This window comes from Danio aesculapii, chromosome 5 (genome assembly GCF_903798145.1).
Source record: "Danio aesculapii chromosome 5, fDanAes4.1, whole genome shotgun sequence".
Lineage (NCBI taxonomy): Eukaryota > Metazoa > Chordata > Actinopteri > Cypriniformes > Danionidae > Danio > Danio aesculapii.
In genome coordinates, this window is record NC_079439.1 from 10,211,003 (window position 1) to 10,238,939 (window position 27,937).

The 27,937-nt window shown below is 37.4% G+C and overlaps 1 protein-coding gene across 1 annotated transcript; it reads right to left on the reverse strand.

The window, feature by feature from the left end:
* Positions 1–4,652: 4,652 nt before the first annotated feature.
* On the reverse strand, positions 4,653–27,937 carry tor4ab (torsin family 4, member Ab). Its single transcript, XM_056456840.1, has 4 exons — positions 27,824–27,937; positions 20,140–20,462; positions 10,395–10,739; positions 4,653–7,194 (listed from the first exon to the last, which is right to left on the reverse strand). Exons 2-4 carry the CDS (start codon positions 20,443–20,445, stop codon positions 6,724–6,726), a joined length of 1,122 nt encoding a protein of 373 aa, XP_056312815.1. The 5' UTR covers positions 20,446–20,462; positions 27,824–27,937; the 3' UTR covers positions 4,653–6,723.

Sequence of the window (27,937 nt, forward strand, 5' to 3'; positions counted from 1 at the left end):
TATTCCCCAAAAGCTTATCACCGATAATGGCACGCAGTTCACAAGCCAGATTTTCAGAGACTTTACGAGTTCATGGGACTTTTGTCACATCACTAGTAGTCCTGAATACCCTCAGGCGAATGGCCTCGCAGAGAGAGCCGTTCGAAGTGCGAAGCGCCTGCTTGAAACTACTAAAAGGGATGGGACGGACCTGTATTTGAATTTGCTAAACATCCGCAACATTCCTCGGGATAAGATTCTGGGTTCACCAGCACAGAGACTGCTGTCAAGGGTAACACGTACCAATATGCCAATCAGTAAACAGATGCTAAAGCCAAGGACGAAGGACACAGTGAAGGTAAAAACACAACTTTCCAAAAAGAGACAAATGCAAAAAATGGCCTACGACAAAAGGAGCAAGCCACTCTCCCCACTACATGAATCCCAAGTAGTAAGGATGCAAACAACAAAAGGACATGACAAGATTGGAGTTGTTAAAGCCCATCTTGCCAAGCCCAGATCATACATTGTGGAGTCCGATGGCAAAGAATATAGGAGAAATCGTCGACATCTGCTTCCTGTAAAAGAACCACTGCCACACTGCAGACAGGCCGATCTGGAGGACTTGTTGTCACAACTCGAATCTATGCCAGACAGCAACAGCTCACCTAAAGATGTGGTGCGTACGGAAGAGAACATTCCAGCTGAGCCAACTGATCAAAAGTTGCCTTATCGCACTAGATATGGTCGGGTTTCAAAACCTAATCCAAAGTACTCTGCTTAACTAAATGTTGTTGAGAACTCAAAGTAAAGACCGTGTTATTGCAGAGAGTAATTCTGATAATTTGTTGTTATTTTCACTTGCATTTTAAGTTTTGCTATTTCTATAAGTTATTAAGACATTTGTAAAGTTATAAGAGTTTACACTTAGAGGGAAGTACAAAAAAGCTAAAGAAAGGGGATGTAGATAGCTGCTATGTTCATATATGGTCTTTCCTGTACCCTGATGAACACGCAATTTCCCTATCCGGGTTATGTACAAGTGGTTAATGTTATGAGCAGCCGAGCACGTGCAAGCTGAGAATAAAGAAGCATATTGTTGTTCCTGATAACTGTCTTTGTTTTCATATCAACAAACTACAATTTCTGAGAGTGTAGACAAATGAATTGGAAGTCTAACACATCTGCAGAAGAGTCTTACTTCCACATTGCAAAATGAGGTGACTTTTACTTTCCTTCACAAACGGACTTCCCAAAAACACTATTAGCAAAGCGTATCGACATTTTACAATAGAAAGTTTGCCTTTTGTTGACCTTTCTAGAGATTAATTTTGAAACTCAAAGTAGTTTATGTTTAAAAAAAGTCTTTATCTGCCCATTTTGTGATTTGATCATCACTTAAACAAACACAGAGAAAGGCACTTACAATAGCAGTAGCCTGTATGCTAAATATTCAATTGCAAACCATTTCAAAAAGTACAGACTTGGTGTTAATTGGAGTAAAGTTGATTTTATATTTGCACATTTGTTCAGTGACAACTTGTGACATGCTCCCTATATTGTTTACCATGCTATTTTGAGTTTTGGGTCTGAAATAGCATGTAAGTATGACTTGAAAACAACATTAGCACTATTTATTTGACTGTGAACAATGTTGTGCTTTGATAGTCATTGGCTGCTAATATGACTTCACTATTTAGAATTGGCAAAGACTTTTCTGAAAATGTATTATTAAGGAGAAAGTCCGAATGTGAAATATAATACCAACTTTACCTCAATATGGTGATAGAAATGCTTACTGACCTGGTTTGTGTGAAGGTATATTCAATCCTTTAACTTCATTCTTGGTGGGTTAATTGTGAAACTTCCATACAATATGCAAAACTATGCACAGTAACACGATGTAACAATCAGTAAAGCACTGATTACCTGGAGCAAACTCCACCCACAGGAATTACATCAGAAACGTGTGACCAGAAGTTCATCCAGCTTCCTCTGCTTCCCCAAAAGAATTTGCATAAGAAGTTTACCCAGTTTATCTAATAAATGCCAATTTATATGACTGACCCAATTATGTTAGTCCTGAATTTCATTATAATTGCACAAATTATTATAATTATTATTCTGTATGTTTCGCTGAATTTACACATGAACTGTTAATTCGGTTCTACTATTTTTTCTCAACTTAAGGGTTGTTTGACACGAAACAAGTTAAAGAAAAATTAAAACAAATCTTCTTCTCACACAATCTTTATGTGTGGTTTATTTATAAACTAATTTCGAGAGGATCACGTGCTTATGATCAACACGGCTGGCTCCTCATTAGCTCCGTAATCTGCCCTATTAGATGATTACGGAAGCATTATAAATAACCAGAGTTCCCCCCAACCTCCACCCCTACTTCCCACCCTTTTTTCCGATAGGGCGACACGGTGGCCCAGTGGCTAGCACTGTTGCCTCACAGTAGTGGTGGGCAAAGCGAGGCTTCATGAAACACTGAAACAGTTGAAGCATATGTGTCGAAGCTGCGAAACGTTTCGAAACCCCACTCTACAGTGATGCCTAGTGGTCATTTTTTTTTTTTTGTTTTGCACTGGAACAGCTTCAGCAAAGAACAGTTGAGCAAATTGAGGTATTAAACCCCACTTTGTAGGATTGACCCCTCAAGTGATATAGTGGAGTGATTAGGGTTCCTGACTGGTCATAAAACAGGGCTGTTGATAGATCAGATACAGTTGTGGACAGAAGTTAACAAGAATTATTTATATTATTCATTAAATTTCCCATTTATTGTATTTTATTGACGTCTACCTCCACCTAAACCCAACCATCACAGTACTGTAAAAATATTAGTTATTGTTTTACAGTTACAAAAACGATGGTGAATTGATGGCGTGTCTGCAGCTGTATCCTATCTAGACTACACCATAACAGTAACATGATTAAAATACATAAAATCATGATTTTGGAGTATTTGTACTAGTCGGGATTCGAACTCAAAAGTCATTTGAAGCCTGTAACAACACGCACGGTCCACTAGGCCATACGCGACAGAAACTTGAGTCTGACCCTGTCAGTCAAATGCAGATTCTCCAGGTCTCGAAACGCTTCTGAACTGATCAATGCTTTGAATCGCTTTAGTCACGTGACCAGGTGTTTCGAAACACTATAGTCACGTGACCTGGGTGTTTCGGATCATGCTTCGGTACAGTGTTTCGAAACACTTGCGCTTCGGGATCTCAACACTGTGTCGAAACGTCAGTTTCACGTCAGCCATCCCTACCTCACAGCAAGAACACCGCTGGTCCAACCTCCTATCGGGCCAGTTGGCGTTTCTGTGCGGAGTTTCCATGTTCTCCCTGTGTTCGCGTGGGTTTCCTCCTACCGTCCAAAAACATACACCATAGCCAATTGACTAAACCAAATTATCACCCAAGACAACCTTAGTTTACACTTCTCACACGACGACAGCAGGAGAGTTCTCAAGACCTACCTGAGCTCGAACTCCCGTCTCGCCCTTCTAATGGGCGGGAGCCCCGGGCTTAAGTATATTACGAGCTCAGGGCTCTCTCCCAGGACAGCATGCCAATTGCGCTTTATTGATTATCAGCCAAGTATGAACTCTTAAAAAAGGCATATATAGTATATACAGGCCGTGTTGCCAACTTTTTTGAAGTTTGTTGCCAGACTTAGCAACTTTTCATACTACCCTAGCAACAAATTTAGCAATTTTTAACATTCATTAGGCTACTTTTAGCAATTTTTAAAAAGTGACTCAAAAGAGCAGTGGCTGCAGGCTTCACTCAACACACACAGATATCACATTCAAGGTAAATTAGCTCAGATTGTTTTTCATCAGTGTTAATTTACTGATATTTGTTAACATGTATAATTGTTGGTAATTTAGGTAGCAATAAATTCCAATAGTGCTATAATTGTTGTCACTTTCACAAATGTGTTAATTTCACAAGTTAAAAAGAGTAAGTACACAAGCTGTGATTGTTTAAAAGAATGTTCATTATCAGTGTTATACTTAAAAATAAAACATTCTTATCAAAAAGTGTTTGTATTTTACAAATAGTCAACTATATTTTTCTTTCAAATGTAAATGGACATATTTCCTATAATGTTTTTGCTGAGATGGCCAGTCAATTTGAGAAAACTAATTATTTTGTATACTACATAAAGATGTGTATTTGAGTTGTGATTACTCAATGACGTCATCACGCACAGTAATATGTTAATAAGAGCCTTTTTATTGTGCATCTGGATGTAATGTTTTAATAGAATATAATACACGGCGCCTGAGAGAGAGGAGACATGACGGGCTTACGCCTGTCAGATACTACGGGATGATGTCAGTGATATGCAAATTAGTTTGTGATCTGGCAACATTTAGCTACTTTTCGGACGGGCTTTAGCTACTTTTCAGTAGAAATAGTTGGGTATACAGGGTTCATTACAGTATTTCATTGGAATTTTTTAATGGAAGTCAACATTTTGACAATTTATTTTTAACATTGCTAATCAAAAATAAATGTATTTACTCATAAATACAGTACAGTGCTTTTTTTGTCAAAGTATAACAATAATTTACCCTACAAGTCTAATTAAACCTAAATCTACCATGAAGAGTAAACTTGATTACGGTATTTGACTGACAAAAAGTTTGGTAAAACAGGGAAATTACAGCTTATCACTGAATATATAGAAATGCATTATGATCATAAAGTATATGGAATACAACATATTGAGTTAATATTTCATTGGTTGTCATTTTATTTCATTAGCAGTGATTCTCCAGTGCATTTCTTTCTCAATAGGCATTCATTCAATGATTGCATTCATTCACCTGCACCGTGCACTTTTTGAAATTTCATTAGCTCCTTAAATAACTTTTACTTACCAATGAAATTACGAATTAAATAAGGCACTTACATTAGCAGTATGTCATGCAATAAATATTCAAGTGCACACCATTTGAAAATGTACAGACTACATAAAGTGATAGAAATGCTAACTGAACTGGTCTGTGTGCAGGTGTATTCAATCGTGTAATTCAACTTCATTCTCATAGTGACATATAATGTTGATAAATTGCATTAGTTTACTTAAGAGCAGGGGTTTTCAAACTGTGACATTGAGGCGTGCACTCGAGTAAATTATGATGCCGATTTATATGCGTTCACTAGAGTGAATATGATTAACGTTAGTTTCACAGCTAACAGTCAGGCACTTGTAGAGTTAATGTGTTCCAGTAAAAGATATACAAATAAAATGGACTGGGTGCATTTTAAAATGAATGACGGTGAATGAAAGTAAAACCGGTGAGCGTCTGAGCAGGATGCCCTTCTGGATCTTTCACTTACTTTGAAGACATACTGACAACGTTTACACGGACATTTGTAATAGTTATTTGCCTTAATCTGAATAAGACAATAATATAAGTAAGGTTTACGTCAAGTGCTTTTTGAATGTTGCGTCACCAGGCTATCCACGTTTCCTGCAGAGTCTCATGTAATTTTGGGTGTTTCATCTTAAATTTTTCGACTTTAACTGCAGTTCGGCAGCTTCACTTTCACTCATGAGCATTTCATTCATGCCCCCATGACAAACTCGGGTATTTGACGCGAATATGAAGTACGGACTGGTGGAAGAGTGTTGTTTTAATGGAATTTGATACTGGACGCCGAATGGAAAGAAAATAAAACTTCTGCATTTCGTGATGTGTGTGTCTGTGGTATTTACAGCAATGATCTTGTCACAAAATGCGGCAAAAAGTCCTACATGACTGTAATAATTTGATTGCGGTGTTTACTTCAATAATGCCACTAATATATGCATACTCCACATCTTAATTCCATTTCTATTTAGTGCAGTTATGACTTTAGTCGGATTAAGGTGATCAAAAATCGCTGTTTACATTGTGACTCTTAATCAGAGTATTGTTTTAATCATTTTAAAATCCTATTAAAGTATTATTGCCCATGTAAACATATTCACTGTTCGACTCAAGCACCATCAGGGCTCTGCGATCTTTTGCGGTTTATTTTGCATTTTCTGTATGTACGTACATCAAAAGCAAGTATGCTATGGCTCACACTTATTGGCAGTGGAAGATGATTTACGGTTAGTCGTGTCAGGAATCCAACCACAGATTAGCATGTTGTCCTCACAGAAACAGGTTCAGCATCACACTGAATCAGGTAAGCTGTATATTTATGTTTAATTAATTCTATGCACTTTAAACGCAGCAAGTAATGTATGAATGATGTTTGCGCAAACAAACTGGGGGGGGGGGATGTTAGAGAAAATGTTTATTTAGAAAACAGTGGGTGTGGCTTGTTTTTTTTTCGACTGTGAGCTGATTGGATGTGGAAAAGTAGGCATTTCATTAAAAAAAGATGGGGAAAATGGTTTGAGGAGAGTTATGACAGTCTAACAGACACCCCCTGCCCACCATTTCTGCTTGTTGTCAAAGCTGAGATTTGGAGGGGCATGGTTAAGATACTTAACCAATACCTCAGACAGACCTAATCTGACAATTTAACTGAAAACAAACAGGAAGTGCATTTTCAGATTTCAATTAAGTATTACAAGGCCAAACATTAAAATTTTCCTTAACGACATGCACAGATATATTGTTCACCACAAAACTAGCAATGTGAGCTAACAAAATCAATACGGTTAGTTTTGATTTCAGGTGTACTTTAAGAAAATAATGGCTGTTAAAAAAATCCTCTCTCAAAGCAGGTTGACTTTGGCCACCACTTGTTTGCACCCAGTTTTGGCGTACTGTCTCCCAGCCACTCTGTGATAGGCCAGCTCATCCGCCAGACTCTCCACATGACCGGGATCAGGATAAAATCCTTCGAGGGTCATCTCTTCCAGAAAGCACTGTATGATATGCTCCCGTTCCAGTAAGGACAGCGCTATAACCTCGACCGCCGGCTCCATCCACAGAGGATGGAGGAGAGTCAGGGCCTGACTGAGGGATTTATGGGCTCCGGCGGTGGAGGAGTTTTGAAGAACGTGAGCTGTGATCTCGCTTTGGCCCAAACTGCTGAGGAAAACATAGACCACGTTGAGAAACTCGTTGGTCTGATCTGACTGAAGAAACATCTGCAAGGTGTCGAGCAGCGGAGGAGCCATTGCTTCCACCTCATCCAGGATGATAAAGGGGATCTGCTCCTCTTCCTCGGCTCGAGTCACTACCTTAAAGGTCCCATGAAATTAAAAGAAAGTTTTTTAGATGTTAGTATCAGTATTGTTTATTTTTAGCATATCTATAAGTAAAACAGTGACAAAAATAGTGTTTAGAAGATGTAAAATTGCTAAAAACAGGTAACGCTTGTAGTTTGTCAGTTCTGCCTAAACGAATTAACAGTTATATTTACCTCACCTCATACTTCTCATCAAAATCTTGACCAATCAAAAGTGTGCGACATGTCCCGCCCCCTTTAAGACGCTTCTCATTTGATGAGCTTGAGCTTAACCACTTACAAGGTCAGAGCTGTGCATACCTGCCAACACTCTTTTTTCCGGAGGTCTCCCATATTTCAGATCCATCTCCCGCCACCCTCCCGTTTTGTTATTACTCCCTGAAAACTCCCCTAAATCCCTTAGCTTTTTGATACAGTCAACAAAAAACAATAGTCCAGTAAAGTACAGATACAGCCTTTTAGTACTTAAGTACAGCAGTGAAGTAGTTCTACTTCGTTACTTTACATCTCTGTACATATGGATGGATGGATGGATGGATGGATGGATGGATGGATGGATGGATGGATGGATGGATGGATGGATGGATGGATGGATGGATGGATGGATGGATGGATGGATGGCCTCTAATGCTAGATGGATGGATAGCACCACTAATATTGAGATAGATAGATAGATAGATAGATAGATAGATAGATAGATAGATAGATAGATAGATAGATAGATAGATAGATAGATAGATAGATCTTTCCCTACGTTAAACAGCTCAAATAACGAACTTGCAAAAGATATGTAAATGTTTCATATTACTTAAACCAGCTTATAACTTGAATATATGTGAAAGACACAGTGTTATTTTAGAGAGAAGGCATGAGGTTCAGCTGTGTCCTCTTCATTTTCTGTCTGATTCAGGCTCAAACTGATACGGCTAACAGTTACACTGACTGACAGTATTCACACAACGGCAAAGCGCATGCTAGTAGAGGCATGACGCTTCCTGGTGACGTGGGGCCGGTCTGCGAATCACAGCACATTATGTTCAATAGAGTCTGGCTGCAAATTTGCACCTGCACCTCCAGGCTTGCAGGCTCGGACTTGCACGCTCAGGCAACTGCGCTTCCTCTGCAAGTGACGTCATTTACAATCGCCACCTGTGGCCGCTTGCATGAAAGTCCTTCAGTAATTTAACTTAAGGGTGTCCCTGAGGCAGAAAAATCTCTAAGGTAACGGAATTTATTAAGATCGTTGCAACAAACTTCTTATCGGTCACCCTTACTCAAGTGCCTTTTTGTCTAAGCGTTTCACTGTAGTTTCTGGCAACATACGGTGACGGGCGCCACAGTTGCTACAGTTATGTTAACAGATCGTAACGGACCACGAATGCTTTCCTTACAACACCTCTGCAGTAATGTTACACATCATCTGTGCTGATTTCTTTCCGTTAAGCGAGTCGAGACGTTCCCTTATCGAGTCGACCTCGACATTATGTGTGGAGGACATATAAAACTGGGCTGGGATCATGTAGAGACTGCACTGAAACTGCAATTTCATATGGATGCACTCCTGCGCAGACATGCAAATCAACACGTATATATTAGTTTATGTATTAAATTGTGGGATTTTTTATAAGGACTTAATGCAAACGGGTCCTGCACTCTCCTGCCACGTCACTTGCATCAACATCTGCATTCTTGTTTGCAATCGTCCTGGGAGCTGCTGAATAAAGAATAGTTTCCCAAGTCGTTCAAGAATCATTGCTGTAAGTCCATAATGTGTATCTGTTAGTGTATCTGTTACTACAACTCCTTGAAATGTTTAAAATAAAAACTAAAATTTAAATTTTCCTGGTGTTTTTTTATTCATAACTGTGGAAGAATACCTTGTGTGTATATTTCGACCTGATAGTTCATATAAATAAATAATAAGCTTTGCTGGTATAAATGTTAATAGTAGCCTGCTTTGGTAAATTTACATTAAAACATAACCATATGATGAATATACTAACCGCTTTTCAGGGGGTGGGGGGGGTCTGTCATGGTGTACAACTTGAGTCCTTAAAATTATTTGACAACGTTGTCACTGTCAACGCAATCAAACTGGAAACTAATGGTTTATCTGTGTTGATTTCAAGTGATGTTACAGGTGCTTGTGTCGATTGTAAATTACGTCACTTGCACAGGAAGAGTGGGTGCCTGAGCATGCAAGCCTGAGCATGCAAGCCAGAAGGTGCAAGTGCACCTCTGCAGCCAGACCCTTCTCATTATGTTAGCTGACCAATCAGAGCCTCTTGAGGGCACGCTTTCGGATGAACAAGGAAACATGACAGTCGTTATGTTAGCTGAATAGCTGTGTATAATCAAAGTAAGAAATATGAAAAAATAACAGATTTTTTACAAATGAAGCATGAGCACACATTGCTTTGCACTCCATAAACAGAACCAAACCTTAAAAATACACTCTGGACCACCTCTTTAAGAGGTGTGATTGGGATTCTTTTATTTTATTCTGATTCTTTTATTCTGGACTTGCCTTTAATATTCGCATTACACTGATCTGAACTAAACCTCAACAGTGACAGTTACACTAAACTGAGCTGAAGCAGTTTTAATTTAACAATCTGACATATTATAGTTCTTACTCTCCTTTCTTCATCTAGTAGGATAGTTCTAGGGGATCTAGGGTATAGTTCACCCCAAAAATGAAAATGTGCTCATTATTTACTCACCCTCAAGTGCTTTCAAAAGTTAGGCTAAAGAAGATATTTAGGAGAAACCATTGACTTCCATAGTAAGAAAGATAAATACTATAGATGTCAATGGTTACAGGTTTTTAACATTTTTCTAAACATCTTCTTATTGTGTTCAACAGAGAAAAGAAACTCATCAAGGTTTGAAACAATTAAAGGATGAGTAAATTATGACATTTTCATTTTTGGGTAAACTATCCCTTTAATCTTAAAGGCTAATCTTTAGGACTTTAGTCTTTTAGACTTCTAGGACAACAAATACACTTAATACACAAATAAATTTCATTGAAGATCTACAAATAGACATCATCTATATACAATATAACTGCAGGTTAACTATGTTTATAAATAATAACTTTAATTATGCTAAATTAATGCTTCTTTTATCCTCACTTATAAGTTGATTTGGAAAAAAACATCTGCTTAATGAGTAAATGTAATACACTACCTCTGTTATTCGCCTGGCGAGTGTGGAGGCGCAGTGTTGAGCTTCCTCCTGTAGGGGGCAGTGGTGTTTGGAGATATAATGCACTACTAGTTTATCGTCCACTATGGAGCGGAAGTGTCGGGCTAGTAGGCGACCCAGATGGCTCTTGCCGACGCCGCATGGTCCGTGTAGAGACAGGGCAAGGGGCTGCTGGTGGGCGTAAGTGGACAGGTAGTCATTCAGATGGCCCATTAGCTCCTCCAGCGCCTCCTGTTGGCCAAACACTTCCCTGTGTAAGGATCTCTCTAAACCCTCCAGATCGTACTTCACTACATGGTCGTCCAGATTCTCGATGGCGTTGTAGACCTGGGAGAATTGGAAAAAGATGATTAACGTCTGTACATATTTTATGTTTAAAAGTTAAACCTGGATTGTGTTACATGTCTAACACATCAGAGGGGTGAGTAAGCGCGATACATGAATGTGCACCCCATACTGACACTAAAGAGAAGAAATTGTTGAATAAAATATATATTTTTTGTTTCATATGATCACAGAAGTATTCTCATAGCTTGATATTATTCAGATTGAACCATTAAAGGCATATCATGGACTAAAATAGGCATTATAGACTCACCGGCTACTTTATTAGGTACACCTGTCTTACTGCTCGTTAACAAATGTCTAATCAGCCAATCACATGGCAAGCACTTGGTAGACATGGTCAAGACGATCTGCTGCAGTTCAAAGCGAGCATCAGAAAGGGGAAGAAAGGTGATTTAAGTGACTTTAAACGTGGCATGGTTGTTGGTGCCAGAAGGGCTGGTCTGAGTATTTCAGAAACTGCTGATTTGCTGGGATTTTCACGCACAGCCATCTCTAGGCTTTACAGAGAATGGGTCGAAAAAGAGAAAATATTCATTGAGTGGCAGTTCTGTGGGCGCAAATGCCTTGTTGATGCCAGAGGTCAGAAGAGAATGGCCAGACTGGTTCAAGCTGATAAAAAGGCAACAGTAACTCAAATAGCCACTCTTTAGAACCGAGGTCTGCGGAAGAGCATCTCTGAACGCACTACATGTCCAACCTTGAGGCAGATGGGCTACAGCAGCAGAAAACACACCGGGTGCCACTCCTGTCAGCTAAGAAAAGGAAACTGAGGCTACAATTCACACAGGCTCACCAAAATTGAACAATAGAAGATTGGAGAAACGTTGCCTGGTCTGATGAGTCTGGATTTCTGCTGCGACATTCGGATGGTAGGGTCAGAATTTGACGTCAACAACATTAAAGCATGGATCCATCCTGCCTTGTATCAATGGTTCAGGCTGGTGGTGGTATAATGTTGTGGGGATACTTTTTCGGCACAATTTGGGCCCATTAGTACTGATTGAGCATTGTGTCAAAAGGGGGTCCTACCCAGTACTAGTAAGGTGTACCTAATAAAGTGGCTGGTGAGTGTACATCAGTCATGTATAATGTGCATTGAAAATGAAATGCACATGAAAATGAAAATGCCTATGAAAATGAAAAACCTCATAAAAATAAATCTTAAAATATTTGAGAAATAATTCTGTTACAAAAACACACATCAATAATCGTCCTAAGACATGCATTAACCCCTGGAGGTGTACGGGTTAGTTTGCCAATTGATTCATGTGCTTTTGGAAGCCACAAACAATTAATAAATTCGCAAACCTGCTCACGAAAAATACACACTTAGACCTCATTTACACTAATACGTCTTAGTTTTAAAATGCCATTTTAGAATGAAAACGATCCACGTCCACAGCGGCGTTTCACCTAGCATTTCTGAAAAGCCCTCTTTCCACACTTTACCGCTGAGAACGAGCATCACGTGACCACACACACAAAAACACACAGGCATGCGCTGCAGCATACACGCAAGTCGGAACTCCAGGCAGTAAGCAGGCACAAAACCGCAGAGAACAGCGCACGTCGGACAGTTTATCAAGGATGTACCGCTGGATCGCATCTCACTATAGTTGTTAAACGTGATATTTAATTAATCTCGTCTCTATCTAACGACACTTCGGTCTTTTGAATCTATCATGTAACGTGTCACAGCGTCAGTACACTGCTTCAATCGTTCGCCTTCACGCTTGTACTTAATAATTTTAGCGAAAACCTCAGGTACTGTTGGTTGGTTCCTGTTGTTTGTGCTCCTTTTTTACCAACCAAGTGTGTCGACGCCATTATAACGACACAGATCACTCTGCCTATTCATGCCAGAGTCCTGTGGAAAAAGTGATTGACAGGTGGTAATTTGTGTGTAACTAATCTTTATTTAATTAGGATTTGGTTATGGGTAAAATAAAGACCACGCGGGTCAGGTAATTGAAACGGTAGGCTACAAATAATTAATTCGTTATGAATTAATTAATCATTCATGAGTAATTCACCTATGACGACGATACCATCACCTATCTCGATGTTTCACATTAGACATCGTACGTAAGTGTGACATCATCATTTTTAAAGAGTTTAGTTTTGGGGTGTTTATGGACAAGATGACAAAGGACAATGTTTTCAATTTCAGATTTATGCATTTTCAGTCTTAAAAAAACGCTGTTTTGTGTAAACCTACAGGCATAACACTTCAAAATTGTCCAGCTTTAGGCTTAAACCACATAAACGACCCCACAATTTTCAATCCCGACTACATCCATGGCCAGAGCCTGTTTACATGACAACGCTTTCAAAACAATCAGTCAACACATACCTGTGAAAATGGCTAAAACCCCTGTATTATGTATACCAGGAAAGCATTTGCTGAGATTTAAACACAGTCTTTTCATCCTAATCACTGCAAAGCACAGCTGTTAGTGAAGCATTTGATCAACCTACTTTCAAGCCAGTGGTGTTGTTTATGTAGGATTTGATCTGTGTTTGTCTGTGATGTGTATAAGAATAATGCTGCGGTCACACTAGAGTTCGAGCTTGCAAAATTCTGTAGTATGGAGCTATGATAAGTTGCAGGATTAAACAAGATGATTAGACATATATAAAAAAAAAGCGAGCGATTGGTCCATATTTAAAATTTCTGTCCAGAGAGGACATGTTTTGTTCTTCGATTGGATTTACGCAGTCACGTGATGCGATTTCGAAGGTCAGAGTTCACCAAGCTTGACCTTTGCCCCGCAGCGAACTGCGAAACCATGCGTTACCGGTGTGACGCATTCGTGTGTGTATGAATGGAAGCCTATTGTGAGAAAAGGCCAGCGTGACTATGGCTTAAGTTCACTTTTTATCTTTTACAAATTTAGGTTGATTGAACGTAAAACAATTAAGTTGTGACAAAAAAATTTAAGAATTGTGTTGTTTGCGTTCATTTTAAACACTGTAAGTAGTTTGAACAAACAAAACGTCATTGTTTTTGAGCACACTACCACAAGGGTGTAGGTTTGCACTTGACATTGGTGGGATTGGGTGAAAGAAATCCCCCTATATCTATATATATATATATACAGTGAGGTCAATAAGTATTTGATCACCCTGTGATTTTTCAATATCTCCTACTTAAAAATCATGGAGGGGTCTAGAATTTTTGCATTTCCACTTTCAGAGACAGAATCTAAAAATAAAAATCCAGAAATCACGTTGTATGATTTTTTAAACAATTTATTTGTAAATTACTGTCACATAAGTATTTGATCACTTGAGTCAAAAATGTTTAATATTTGGTACAGAAGCCTTTGTTAACAATTACAGAGGTCAAACGCTTCCTGTAGTTCTTCACCAGGTTTGCACACACTGAAGGAGGGATTTTGGCCCACTCCTCCATGCAGATCTTCTCTAGATCTGTCAGGTTTCGGGGCTGTCGCTGAGCAACACAAAGTTTCAGCTCCCTCCAAAGATTTTTTATTGGATTTAAGTCTGGAGACTGGCTAGGCCACTCCAGAACCTTGATATGCTTCTTACAGAGCCACTTCTTCTGTGGGGCCCCAGTCCGAGGGACATTGACAGTCATCATTAGCCACTTCCACTTTCTGACAATTGCTCCAACAGTTGTTCTTTTTTCACCAAGCTGCTTGGCAATTGCCCCGTAGCTTTTTCCAGCTTTGTGAAGGTCTACAATTTTCTCTCTTGTGTCTTTTGATAGCTCTTTGGTTTTGCCCATGTTGCTACTTAGACTTTTGACTGATTTTGGGGTGCAAAGGTGTCTTTATGACAGCTAACGACCTCAAACAGGTGCGACTAAATTAGAATCATGAGCAGAGTGTAGCTGGACTATTTAAAAGCAAAATAACAAGTCTTTTAGGGGAAGAAATCTGGCTGAAAAGCAAGTGATCAAATACTTATGTGACACAGTAATTTACAAATAAATTGTTAAACAAATCAAACAACGTGATTTCTGGATTTTTATTTTTAGATTCTGTCTCTGAAAGTGGAAATGCACCTATGGTGAAAATTCTAGACCCCTCCATGATTTCTAAGTAGGGGATATTGAAAAATCACAGGGTGATCAAATACTTATTGACCTCACTGTATATACTGCAATTAATTATTTAACTGCTATTAAAATATATCATTAATTAATCCTCTCTTCACACAATTTAATAAGTTAAATAAATAGTCAGGCCCATAGCCAAGGGGGGTTCAGGTGGTGTGAAAGGCCAAACGTTGGATTATTAATATTTAAAAATTTTTATTATTCAAATGGCCAAATTCTGACTGAGAAAAGTTGAATTAACTGGTCAGTTTGTTATTTGCCTATAGGTATCAGTTTTTCATTTAAAACAAGTTTTAACAGATTTCTAAAATAAATTAAATGTAATGATAGATGATAATAAATTTTTATTTTTAAAAATAAGTATCTTTTCATATTTCTTTATTAAAAATTGTCATTAGTTATAAAACTGTAATATAAAACTTACAATTTAAATGCACATTGGTAAATAAACAAATTTAACTTTAACTTAAAATTGTATGCTAAGCAATTTGACAAAATGGCAGGACATATTTTGGTACATCAAAAAGTGTGGTTATGACGACCATCTAATATGATGACTAGCTAATCCAGCAAAAATTAGTTCTTAAAATGTCACTAAAATGCAGTATTTATACCTCATTATCAAATAGAAAATCAAGCAAATAACTGCAAAAAGGTTCAGTTTTTCAAAAAAAACCCATCCCTTTCAATAAGCTGGTTATGGGTCTGATAGAGTAATGTTAAAAGAATGTTTATTAACCGATAAAGAGAGAGTTTAATAAAGACTGTTTAATTTAGCCATAGTGCAAATGAAACATGTCTCATATTTTATGTCTATACACAGGCTGTATTTTTTTCTGACTAATTGTTTTAACCGAAATTGGACATGCTACTCTGCAGTTAGTTTTCAGGGCATATTATTCACAGACTATATCAGCCTGTATAACGATAGACTGTGCGTTAAAGTGGAGAAAAAACACGAGCATTATCGGCATTATCATGATGGACTCATTCAGTAGCGAACTTGCGTTTATGTGACTTACACTTTTCCTTAAAAATACGTAATGACTACGTTATTTTGTTGCTGCCGCCATCCGAGCCTGATCTCACGAGAAAACGTAAGTATTTTTTGTTTTGTCAGTTTAGTGGCTAATTCGTACGAATTCGTACGAGTTCAGTCGTACGAAATTGTACGATTTTAAAAAGGAGGCGTGGCACCTAACCCCACCCCTAAACCCAACCGTCATTGGCGGATGAGCAACTCGTACTAAATTGTACGAATTAGATCATACGAATTCGTACGAATAAGCCACTAAATCAAAAAGTTATAATTGCCGTGAGATTGTGTTGCGCCATCCTCGCTTGTGTGCGTCACCCAACACACCTTATTCTTGCACGGAAAAAAAAACAATCCACTGCGTTTGGCGCTGCTTGTATCTAAACCCAGCCACACCCCCTCACATGACAGCAGGGAAAGGCACAGCCAATCAAAATGTCCAAATGTATTTTGGGGGCGGGAGGACTCGAGGAGAGATCATCATTTAACCCTTTCTGCTTGTCTAAGTTAACGTTGACAGCGCGATTTTTTTTTTTTTTTAAGGTGGATTAAATTATTGGTGGGGACAATTCAATGGTCCGTGGATATTGGTGAAGACGCATTTTCTCCGTCCACCCTAAATCTACGCCCCTGCACTACCATGTACTTACTATTGTGCCTGTTTGTGTTTAACATTAAAACACGACATCAACATTTTAAAAGAGTTTAGTTTTGGGGTGTTTACAATGACAAGAGGACAAAGGACAATGTTCAACTACAGATTTTTGCTTTTTTAGTCCTAAAAAACACTGTTTTGAGTAAACACACAGACAAAACACTTCAAAAGTGTCTAGTTTTTAGCTGAAAAACCACATAAACAGCCCCTAATTTTCAATTCCTGACTACATACATGGCCAGAGCTTGATTACATGACAACGTTTTCAAAACCATTCATGTTAACACATACCTGCAAGAAAACCCTGTGTTATGTATACCAGGCCAGTATTTGCAGAGCTTTAAACACAGTCTTTCCATCCTAATCACTGCTAAACACAGCTGTTAGTGATGTATTTGATCAAGCCCTTGATGCTTTTTATGTAGAATTTGTTCTGTTTTTAATGTAATGTGAAGTCACACTTTGCTAATGAGCCAAACACTTGCGCAACAACAACAACAAACTGTAAAAAATGCTGAGTTCCACACAATCAATTTGTGTTAGGACAACTCGAAAGAATTAAGTTAACTTATTAGTTTTTACATATTTAACTGGATTTAACTTAAAACAAATAAGCTGTCGCAAAGAAAATCAAGAGTTGTGTTTGAGCTGGTTTTAAATTAGCAGTTTGAACAAACAGAAAACATCATTGTTATTGAGCACACTAGCATGTACTTCTCCATTGTTGTATGCTTGTTCACGCTTTACATTTAAATGTGAGATCATCATTTTCATTTAGTTTTGGGGTGTTTACAGTATAGACAGGACTTTAAAAGTGTCTAGTGTTTGGCTTAAAACCACATAAACAGCCCCTAATTTTCAATTCCCGGCTACATTCATGGCCAGAGCCTGTTTACATGACAACATTTTCAAAACAATCCGTGCTCACCTGTGAAAAAGGGTGAAACCCCTGTATTATGTATACCAGGCCATTATTTGCTGAGCTTTAAACACAGTCTTTCAATCCTAATCACTGCAAAGCACAGCTGTTAGTGATGCATTTGATTGACCTACAACCCGCTCTTAAGATTTAAATGTGAGATCATCATTTTATAAAGAGTTTAGTTTTGGGGTGTTTACACAGACAGGACCACAAAGGACAATGTTTTCAGTTTCAGTTTTATGTATTTTCAGTCGCAAGAAAACTGTTGTGTGTAAATGTACAGGCAAAACACTTCAAAAGTGTCCCGTTTTTGGCTAAAAACCACCTAAACGGACCTTAATTTTCAATCCCTGATTATGATCATAGCCATGACAGCCTGGGGTGCGTTTCCCAAACAACGACGTATGAATGTATCATAGTATGATGCATCGTTTGGGAAAAGAACGACGTAGTGATGAGTGTTTCCCAAAACCCGTAGTTTCTCTATCGCACATCCATTGTTTGAACCAAGTTAGTTATAACGTAAAACACCCATAACGATGCTCTAAATGGGGTCGAGTTACTACTTATTTACAGAAGAACCCCATCATTTGTTTGTGCAAATTATATTGTTTTACACACACTCACATTTAAAAAAAACAATATTAGTTTTGGTAAAAACATGCACGCGTTTTGCATATTAATTGAAATAAATGTAACTGGCACATATAGAGCCTATGTTTCCTTTACAAATATTATTGAGAACATTACATATTCTATTCTAAAACATAAAATCACTTACAAAAGCTAACACGTAATCTAGTATCATATATAAATCATAAAAAAATAAATAATGAGGCAATTTATTAAGAAATGCAATTTATTATTTATTAGGAAATGAAAAAAATATCCTACTTTAATAATAATATTAATAATGTTAATAATAATGACGATTATTATTATTATTAAATATGATATAGTTTATTTTTTTTTAAAGTCTACTTTTACAATTTGACATGCAAACCACTGCATAAATGTTCTAACTACTGGGCCCGAGTCATATACAGTAGAGATACTTAATAAATAACCTACTATAAATTAAAAGCATTAATGCTATGTTTTTTGTTTGTTTTGTCACAAGAGGCGTAACATAAATTCTGCTTATAAATAATATGTCACCTGTAGCTTCCGTCATAAGCCATGGCTATGTTCACAATTACATCAATGTTTTCAAAGTGCACTGCGAAGGGAGCGCAATTGTAAACATGAAGATCGCTAAAACTGAACTGTAAAAATACTTTGAAAGCAAATGACACCTAAGAGAGATGACTTGTTTTTTTTTTATCATTCCAAGTTCAAATGTTAGAATGTTCAAAACTAATAGGGTATAGGGGGATAACTGGCAATAGAACACAGCCAGCAACTGTTTCTAACTACAGCTCCAGAGGTGTAGTTGAAAGCATACAAGTTTGCAACGCAGTTTGCGAATGTTCGTTGGAACGATGGATTTGGGAAACACGAAATCAGTGAACTATGTTTGTATCGATGGAACTTGTGACCTTAGTTGATTGATGATGGGTTGCACACCCCTGTTAAGCTGACCAAAATGTCAAATAAAATAAAAATGCCACAAAAGGAGGAGATATGACCTGTACAAAACACTTTGAAAGCTTTCAGTTTTAAGTCTTTAAATGGGCTAGATGTACTATAGAGGTCAGTTGTTAACATTGAATATAGCCCTTTTAACATAAATGTAAATTGGTTTATTTTTGACACGTGGCTTTAGGGGGCAGTTCACCTAATTCAAAATTCTGTCATTATTTACAGAGCCTCAACTTTATTATAAAAATAATAGATAATTAAAAAAAAAGCTGGAAACAACATTGTTGCGTAAATGGACCTGAATTATCAATCCCTGACTATGGCCATGATAACCTCTTTAGCTGACTAAAAAAATTTATAAAATAAAATAGAAATGCCACAGAAGGCAGAGATGAACTGTACAATACTCTTTGAAAGTTTTCAGGTTTTGGCTAAGAACATTGCCATGTAAACAGCCCCTAATTTTCAACCCCTGACTACAACCATGGCCATGATAGCCTGTTTAGCTAACCAAAATTGTCAAGTAAAATATAAATGCCACAGAAGTCGGAGATATGACCTGTACAAAACACTAAGAAAGCTTTCAGTTTTTGGCTAAGTCTTTAAATGGGCTAGATGTACTGTAGACGTCAGCTGTTAACATACTATATAGTCCTTTTAACGTAAATGCAAATTGGTTCATTTTTAACACGTGGCTTCAGAGGGCAGTTCACCCCAAATTGAAAATTCTGTCATCATTTACTAAGACTCAACTTTCTTCTGATGAAGAGAAAAGAAGATATTTAAAAAATTTGGTAACAAAATTGTTGCGTAAACGGACCCTAATTTTTAATCCCTGACTATGACCATGGCCATGATAGCCTCTTTAGCTGACTAAAAAATATCTAAAATATAATAGAAATGCCACAGAAGTTTAAGAGATGAACTGTACAATACACTTTGAAAGTTTCCAGGTTTTGGCTTAAAACATTGTCACGTAAACAGCCCCTAATTGTCAATCTCTGACTACGACTACGTACGATCATGGCCATGATAGCCAGTTAAGCTAACAAAAAAATATATAAAATAAACTAGAAATGCTACACAAATTAGAGAAATGACCTGTATGAAGACGATGATGCTGAAGAGCGTGAGGAAAGGTTTGGCTCGGCTGCGCTCCTTCTTTGGCTTGAACATCAGTGTGTCGTTTGGGAAAAGCACGCGAGACCTCCTGCGCCTGAGCTTCCTGTTTTGAAGATGTGAAGCGACGTCGGAGATGCCAGAGTTCGCCAGTCGGACTGAGTTTGTCCTCTTCAGGTATTTCTTCTTGATGCGGATCATGGCTTTAAGCTGTGGCGATAGGAGAGACATGCTTTGAGCTCCTTCTTTTGGCTCGTCTCCTTGATCTTTCAACACCTGATCCTCCATTGGAGTCACTGTGGAGTCTGAGAGAAACACACATTGTAAATATTTGACTCGCCTCATTCGATAAATGCCTATTTAAATATTCCCTTGGTATTGAACTAAAAAAATTACATTTGCTCTTTGTTCAAACTACTTATTTAAAATGAGCTGAAACATTTTAACAATTCTTGAGGACAAGGGAGGACAACTTAATTGTTTTAAGTTCAATCAACTTAGATTTGTAAAAATAATAAGTTAACTTAATTCTGTCATTGTCATGATCACCAGTGATCCAGCCCTTGCAGATCACTGGAGAACACTTACTATCATTCATGCTACTACACATCTGCCACTGAACTGGACTACATATCCCATCTTGCACCTCACTCACACACCAGTTCCAGATCACCACTGATAGACCCTTTTCACATGATGCTACATATCGTATCGTTACTTTTGCCTACACAGAAATCGCCATACAGAACTCACCCAATCAGCTGTATATTTACTACAGATACGGTTAGACTGTGACTACGGCTGTTTTCTGTTGTCTGCATTTAAAGTGAGACGTCTGAAATGTAAAAAAAAAACTTACAGATCATCCAGATTTCCGCCTAAACCAAGAAAATGGGACTTTAAATAAGTTAATTGCTTTATGTTGCTGTTATTACTGCAGAGGAAGTTGGTATGTACTAGTATTTGTCAAATGATGACTTCAGATGTTTACATGGGTGCTATACATTTTTTATGTCAAATTTATTTTTATTGTGTTTTTGTGTCGTGAAAAATAAGTAATGAATAAAGGTGTGGGTGTTTTACTGTGGTTGTTTACAGTGGACAGCTGATTCACAAACACATTCATATTAGCCACATTCTACTGCTCAGTTCTCTGACCTTTTTTCTATATAAGTATTTTATTCATGAACATAAAACATTTATGTCTATTTAATATTCAAATGAAATGAAATAGAATAACAATGTTAAATGTGACTCTTACTAATCAAACGAAATCATTATAAAAATGTACAATTGCAAAAATAACACCAAGAAGACTGCATGGATTTTTTGGTAACATTATTAATTAAAAGGTAGTACAGATATCAAATTAAACCCACCCAAAATGTGGCGGCAGGACATAATTCATTCATTCAAATGGAGAATCTGAACAAAACATTAATGGATCAATAAGTAATAAATGATGCCTCTGATTGCATTTATAGACATACTTAGGAGGTAATATAGAAAGATTTAACAAAGAATTGTACTCATGCTGGAACATTTACATTGCAAATGGCCTCCACAGTCACCAGATCTCAATCCAATAGAGCAAATTTGGGATAGCAGCAACTGTGTGATTCTATCATGTCAATATGGACCAAAACTTGCAAAGGTCATACAGTTCAACAGGCCAAGACAGTTAGCGTGACTGACTCTAGTTTCTTTTTATTTTCACTGTATCCTGGCCAATGCGTGATAATTAGAGGTAATTAAGACTTTGTGTGTGTGTAGAGGGTGGATGTAGAGCATAAACCTCAGGCCTAATTACATTTTTAAAGTTCAAATAGAGGCTTATAAATGGATTTGCTCTAACAAGTACATTCAGAAAGTGATGATATTACATTATGTTCCCATTGAAAGCTCTTTTGTCTGAAACAGGCTATAATGTGCTCTTTATTTCAGGGCAGCTGAATGCTTGATTCTGATTGGCTGACAAACATTGTAAGGCATGCAAGTGGTTGTGGAAAGTTTATATCATTATGCCAAATTATTTCAGGTATTTTACAGAGCATTACAATTGACAACAGCAAAAGAATAAAAAAAAACAATTATATACAGTTGACGTCAGAATTATTAGCCACCCTGTTTATTTTTTCCCCCAATTTCTGTTTAACGGTGAGAAGATTTTTTCAGCACATTTCTAAACATAATAGTTTTAATAACTCATTTCTAATAACTGATTTCTTTTATCTTTGTCATGATGACAGTAAATAATATTTGATTAGATATTTTTCGAGACACTTCTATACAGCTTAAAGTGACATTTAAAGGCTTAACTAGGTTAATTAGGTTAACTAGGCAGGTTAGTGTAATTAGGCAAGTTATTGTATAATGATGGTTTGTTCTGTAGACTATTGGAAAAATATATAGCTTAAAGGGGCTATTAATTTTGACCTTAAAATAGCTTTTAAAAAATTAAAAGCTGCTTTTATTCTAGTCGAAATAAAACAACTTTCTCCAGAAGAAAAAATATTATCAGAAATACTGTGAAATTTTCCTTGCTCTGTTAAACATCATTTGGGAAATATTTAAAAAAGAAAAAAAAAAATCAAAGGGGTACTAATAATTCTGACTTCAATTGTATATACACACATCCTATCGAACAATAGGATCAAAAAAACAAGAGAATTACATCATGTTTTACTCACAAAATTACATTTCATTATCTATGCAAAGCACATTCTTTTTCCTGATATCTCTTTAAAAATATATTTAAAAAATGCATAATTAACTAAATGTAAAAAAATAATCATCATTATTTACTGTCCATATTAACCTCATCTCATCTCTTTTTTGTCCACTTATCCGGGGACGCGGGGGCAGCAATCTTAGGAGAGAACCCTAGACTTCCCTCTCCCCAGACACTTCCTCTAGCTCCTCCAGGGGGATCCAGAGGCGTTCCCAGACCAGCCGAGAGACGTAGTCCCTTCAGCGTTTCCTGGGTCTTCCTCGAGGCCTCCTCCTGGTGGGACATGCCTGGAACACTTCCCCAGGTAGGCGTCCAGAAGGCATCTGAAACAGATGCCCGAGCTACCTCAGCTGTATTCTCTCGATGTGGAGGAGCAGCTGCTCTACCCCGGGCACCTCTTGAGTGAAAGAGCTCCTCACCCTATCCATAAGGGTACACCCTGCCACCCTGCGAAGGAAACTCATTTCGGCCGTTTGTATCTGAGATCTTCTCCTTTCGGTTATGACACAAAGCTCATGACCATAGGTGAGAGTAGGAACGTAGATTGACCTGTAAATCAAGAGCTTTGCCTTTCGGCTCAGCTCCTTCTTTACCACAACGGACCGGTACATCGACTGCATTACTGCTGCCGCTGCACTAATCCGCCTGTCAATGTTCCATCCTTCCCTCACTCGTGAATAAATCAGATCTATATCTACATATTTAAATATCAACCAATTAGAGCACACTATCAAATGCAGTATACTCTGAAAAGCTGCCTATATTAAAAATACTACAGTAATTTGTCGTAAATTCTACAGTGTTTTTAACATTATAGTAAGTGTATTATACTGTATATATTATAACACCTTGTTAATGAATGCTACAGCATAATGTACTAAATAGTTAACTGATAAACTGTAAATACTGTAGTATAACTTAGTTTTTACTACAGTAAATTGTGTATTTTAGTACACTGTAAAAAAATCGAATGACAAAAAGTCAAGACAACAAATATATATATGTTGATTTACCTTGTTTTATTAAATTAATCAGGTTTCAAGTTTTTTTTAAGCTATACAAAGTTTAAAACCTAATATTTTATTCAGTTTGACTGATGTAAGTTGAGAGGACTAGAAAAGTTAAGTTGATTCAACTAAAAAAAATTAGGCAGCAAGAATTTTAGTTGTAGAAAACTATATCTGGAAAATTACTATAGTTGATGAATTACTATAAAATTCCCAATACAAATTGAATCAAGTGCTTAACTATAGTAAGGCTCCTTATTAAATGCTATAGTATTTTATCATGTGGGTGTGTTCAAATACTTTTTTGAAACTTTAAAACCTTTTGAGTAATGCTCTTGAAGTCAATAAATATCAGCGTCATCAATGTGGCGCCTTTTACATGAGCAAATTTTCTTTAGAATATTTAATAAACAAGTTTCAAATTGCTCAAGACGCATACGTGCAGAGGAAGTCCACACACACTTCTAACTAATGTTTTCAACACAGCGCACTGATATATATTTTCCTATACGCTCATCATCTTGAACTTACTTCCTCGTTTTCCACATGCCTTGGCAGAGAAATAAAAGAGGTGATGAGTTTATGATTTTGCATAACTGACTGTACGCTCACACCGGGATATTGCATTACAACAAATTCACAAACCAGAAGCAGATGTATAACGGCTGGATGTGCCAAAACTTTCTTCAGTTAAACAAAGAGAAAACTGAAGTCATTGCATTTGGGAACAGAGATGAGGTTCTCAAGGTGAATGCGTACCTTGGCTCTAAAGGGTCAAACAACTGAAAATAAGGTCAAGAATCTTGGTGTGACTCTGGAGTCAGATCTAAGTTTCAGTCGTCATATCAAATAGTAACTAAATCAGCATATTATCATTTCAAAAATATCACAAGAGTTAGATGCTTTGTTTCCAGTGAGGACTTGTTCATGCTTTTATCAGCAGCAGGGTGGATTACTTTAATGGACTCCTTACTGGCCTTCCCAAAAAGACAGTCAGACAGTTGCAGCTCATCCAGAACACTGCGGCCAGGAATCTGACCAGAACCAGGAAATCCAAGCACATCACGCCTGTCCTCTGGCACATTCAAATCAAGACTTAAAACCCATCTGTTTAGCTGTGCCTTTACTGAATGAGCACTGTGATACGTCCAACAGATCGCACTATTACGCCTTTTCTTTTTCATCCCTTTAAAACCTGTTTTAACACATTTTAATCTGATTTTAATCATTTTTATTCTTTGTTGTTTGTATTTCTTACACTCGTCTCTTTTATTCCTGTTTATGTAAAGCACTTTGAATTACCATTGTGTAAGATATGTGCTATATAAATATGCCTTGCCTTAACACAATATTGAAAAAAAATGACACTTGCGTCAAATCATTTGGAAAAAAAAGTGAAAATGTAACAATACAGGCTTGTTAGACATGTGTTTCAGCCTCTGTTTTGTGAAACCACAAAACGTACTTAACTGACAGACTGCAGCTTCTTGGTAAAATGAACACTAGGGGGCAGAATGACGATAACAAATTTAGTCAACCCAGGCACTTTCTGAAAATGTACCTCTATATTCATTTCTGGGAACTTTTTATTGTTGATCATCAGTTACTGAACAAAAAAGCGTATTTTCTGGCTTTTAAATAGAGTTTAATGAGTGTGTTTGTATGTGTGTGTGTGTGTGTGTGAGAGAGAGAGAGAGAGAGTGTGAGAGTGTAAGAGAGACCTTTGCACATTTATCTTGATATGTCTGATAAAATCAAAATAAGCAGCTCAGCTCTCAGAGTAAACATAGTAAATTTATTCACGCACACTATAATCTGCTGTTTTACTCACTTGCACAGGCCTATCTAAAGGGTTATTTGTGCCAACAGATGATCAACAGTAAAAATGACAAGTTTGACCTCTTCCCAACAGGGAAAACCACCAACAATTAAGAATGCATGATTATGTGCTGTTAAGGCTTGGCAACAAAAAATGTGATTATAATGGAAGTCAATGAGGCAAAAACAGCCTCCAACATAACGAAAGGATTTGAACAATACACAAGGGTTAAATGTCATATCCGAAAGGGATTGCTGATTATTTTTGGGTAATTTAATTACAGTTACTCATACTGTACATAAATTGGACAGATCTGCATAAATCAATTCAGAGCAAAGTAATTGTATTCATTTGTTTTACAAATATATTTAGCTAAATAACTCAGTTTTCCTACTAATAAATGTAACATTCATCAATACAACTGCACGTGCTTAAGAAAAAAAAATTACGTGAAAATGAAATATTGTAATGGTGTATATGAAATATATTGGGAGACTGAATTAAGGACAGTAACGAGACAGGAAGCGAAATTGGAGAGAAAGAGGGGTGGGGAGGAAGGGTTGGGAAATGACCTTAAGCCGGGATTTGAACTCGGGACACCCAGATGTGCTACTGCACCATATGTCAGCTTGCTAATCACTAGGCTATTCCGCCGACCGGGTGTCATGTTTTGATAAATATAATGTTTAAGTGTTTTCTATTAGCAGATAACTCTATTTAATCTGTTATATATTAATCTACTCTATTAACTCTATTTAAATCATTTTATGTTTACTATTAAATGATTAAATGTATGTTTTTAATAAAGCTGAAAACGCCATGTTTGATGCCAGTTTGGAAGAATTGAAAGAGTTTATTTCTATTGTCTGTGCATGAGATTTGCAGGGATTTTAAATACAGTCATGTAATTCAATTCCTAAACTCTGGAATAGCCTTCCTGATAATGTCCAAGGCTCAGACACACTCTCACAGGTCAAAACTAGATTAAAGACCTATCTGTTTAGTAAAGCATACACTCATTACATAACGAATGAGTACGAATGAATAAGTATGATACATGAATGTGCCCCATGCAGGTTTTTGCATCTCGTTTATATACACTATGAACAGCAGCTACGCTAATTATTCTCTTTATTCTCTATTTCCACCCCCAGAGACCCGCGACGAGATGATCCCAAATAATCCTGGACCAGGCTGTATCCCGTGCAGCTGCTGTGGTGGTCATGGAGGAGTGGAGAGACTGATTCTTGTGACGCTCTAGGGACAGACGAGTCTCGCTGACGTCCAGCTTATCCAGCCTCCGGTGCCAAGACTACAGCTCTGCACAAGACGTTTGACCAGAGGAGAAATGGTCGTGCCCAACTGAGCCTGGTTTCTCTCGAGGTTTTTTAATTCCTCACTTTCACCAATTGGTGAAGTTTTTTCCTCGCTGCTGTCACCACTGGCTTGCATGGTTCGGGATCTGTAGAGCTGCGCATCGATGGATTTGGTCTTCAGTGTTTGAACTCTCAGCAGTGAATATTAAACCACACTGAACTGAACCGAACTTAAACTCTGAAAACTGAACTACACTGTTTCAATTTACTATATCTTCTATGTGAAGCTGCTTTGACACAATCTACATTGTAAAAGCGCTATACAAATAAAGATGAATTGAATTGTTTACTAAAATCATTTAAATACTTTTATAATCATGTAATTACTGTACTTTTTGAAGTAACTTACCCAACACTGATGAACACAGCCAATGCGGATGCGTCTATATAAAAGCATCACTGTATCTTATCTATACAGATATGGCTAAGAATGATGTTTGTTTGCACACAGCTCTGAGGTCAGTTATGCAAACTTTACCATGCAAATGTGCTTGTGCTACACAGAAACCGTAGTATAAAAATGCATACAGATACACGATCTGAAAATACGGACAAAACATGTTTTTTGCATCGTATTTTAACATCAAAGTCAGACGCCTGATTGTATACCAGTGAAATATGGGCCTTTATCTTGCATGCATAAGTTAGTGAGATAAAGAGAAACACGAGACATCAACAATCAAGAAGATCAGCCCAAAAACAAGCAGATGAGAAAGAAAACATGGGTTATTACCTTCAAAATCAGACGTGATGTCTACTTGCTGGATTCTTCCTGAGTGTTGGTGTTTTCCTTAAAGATGATTGTTTTGATGTGGATATCTGATGTGCGATTGACCGCTGGTGTACA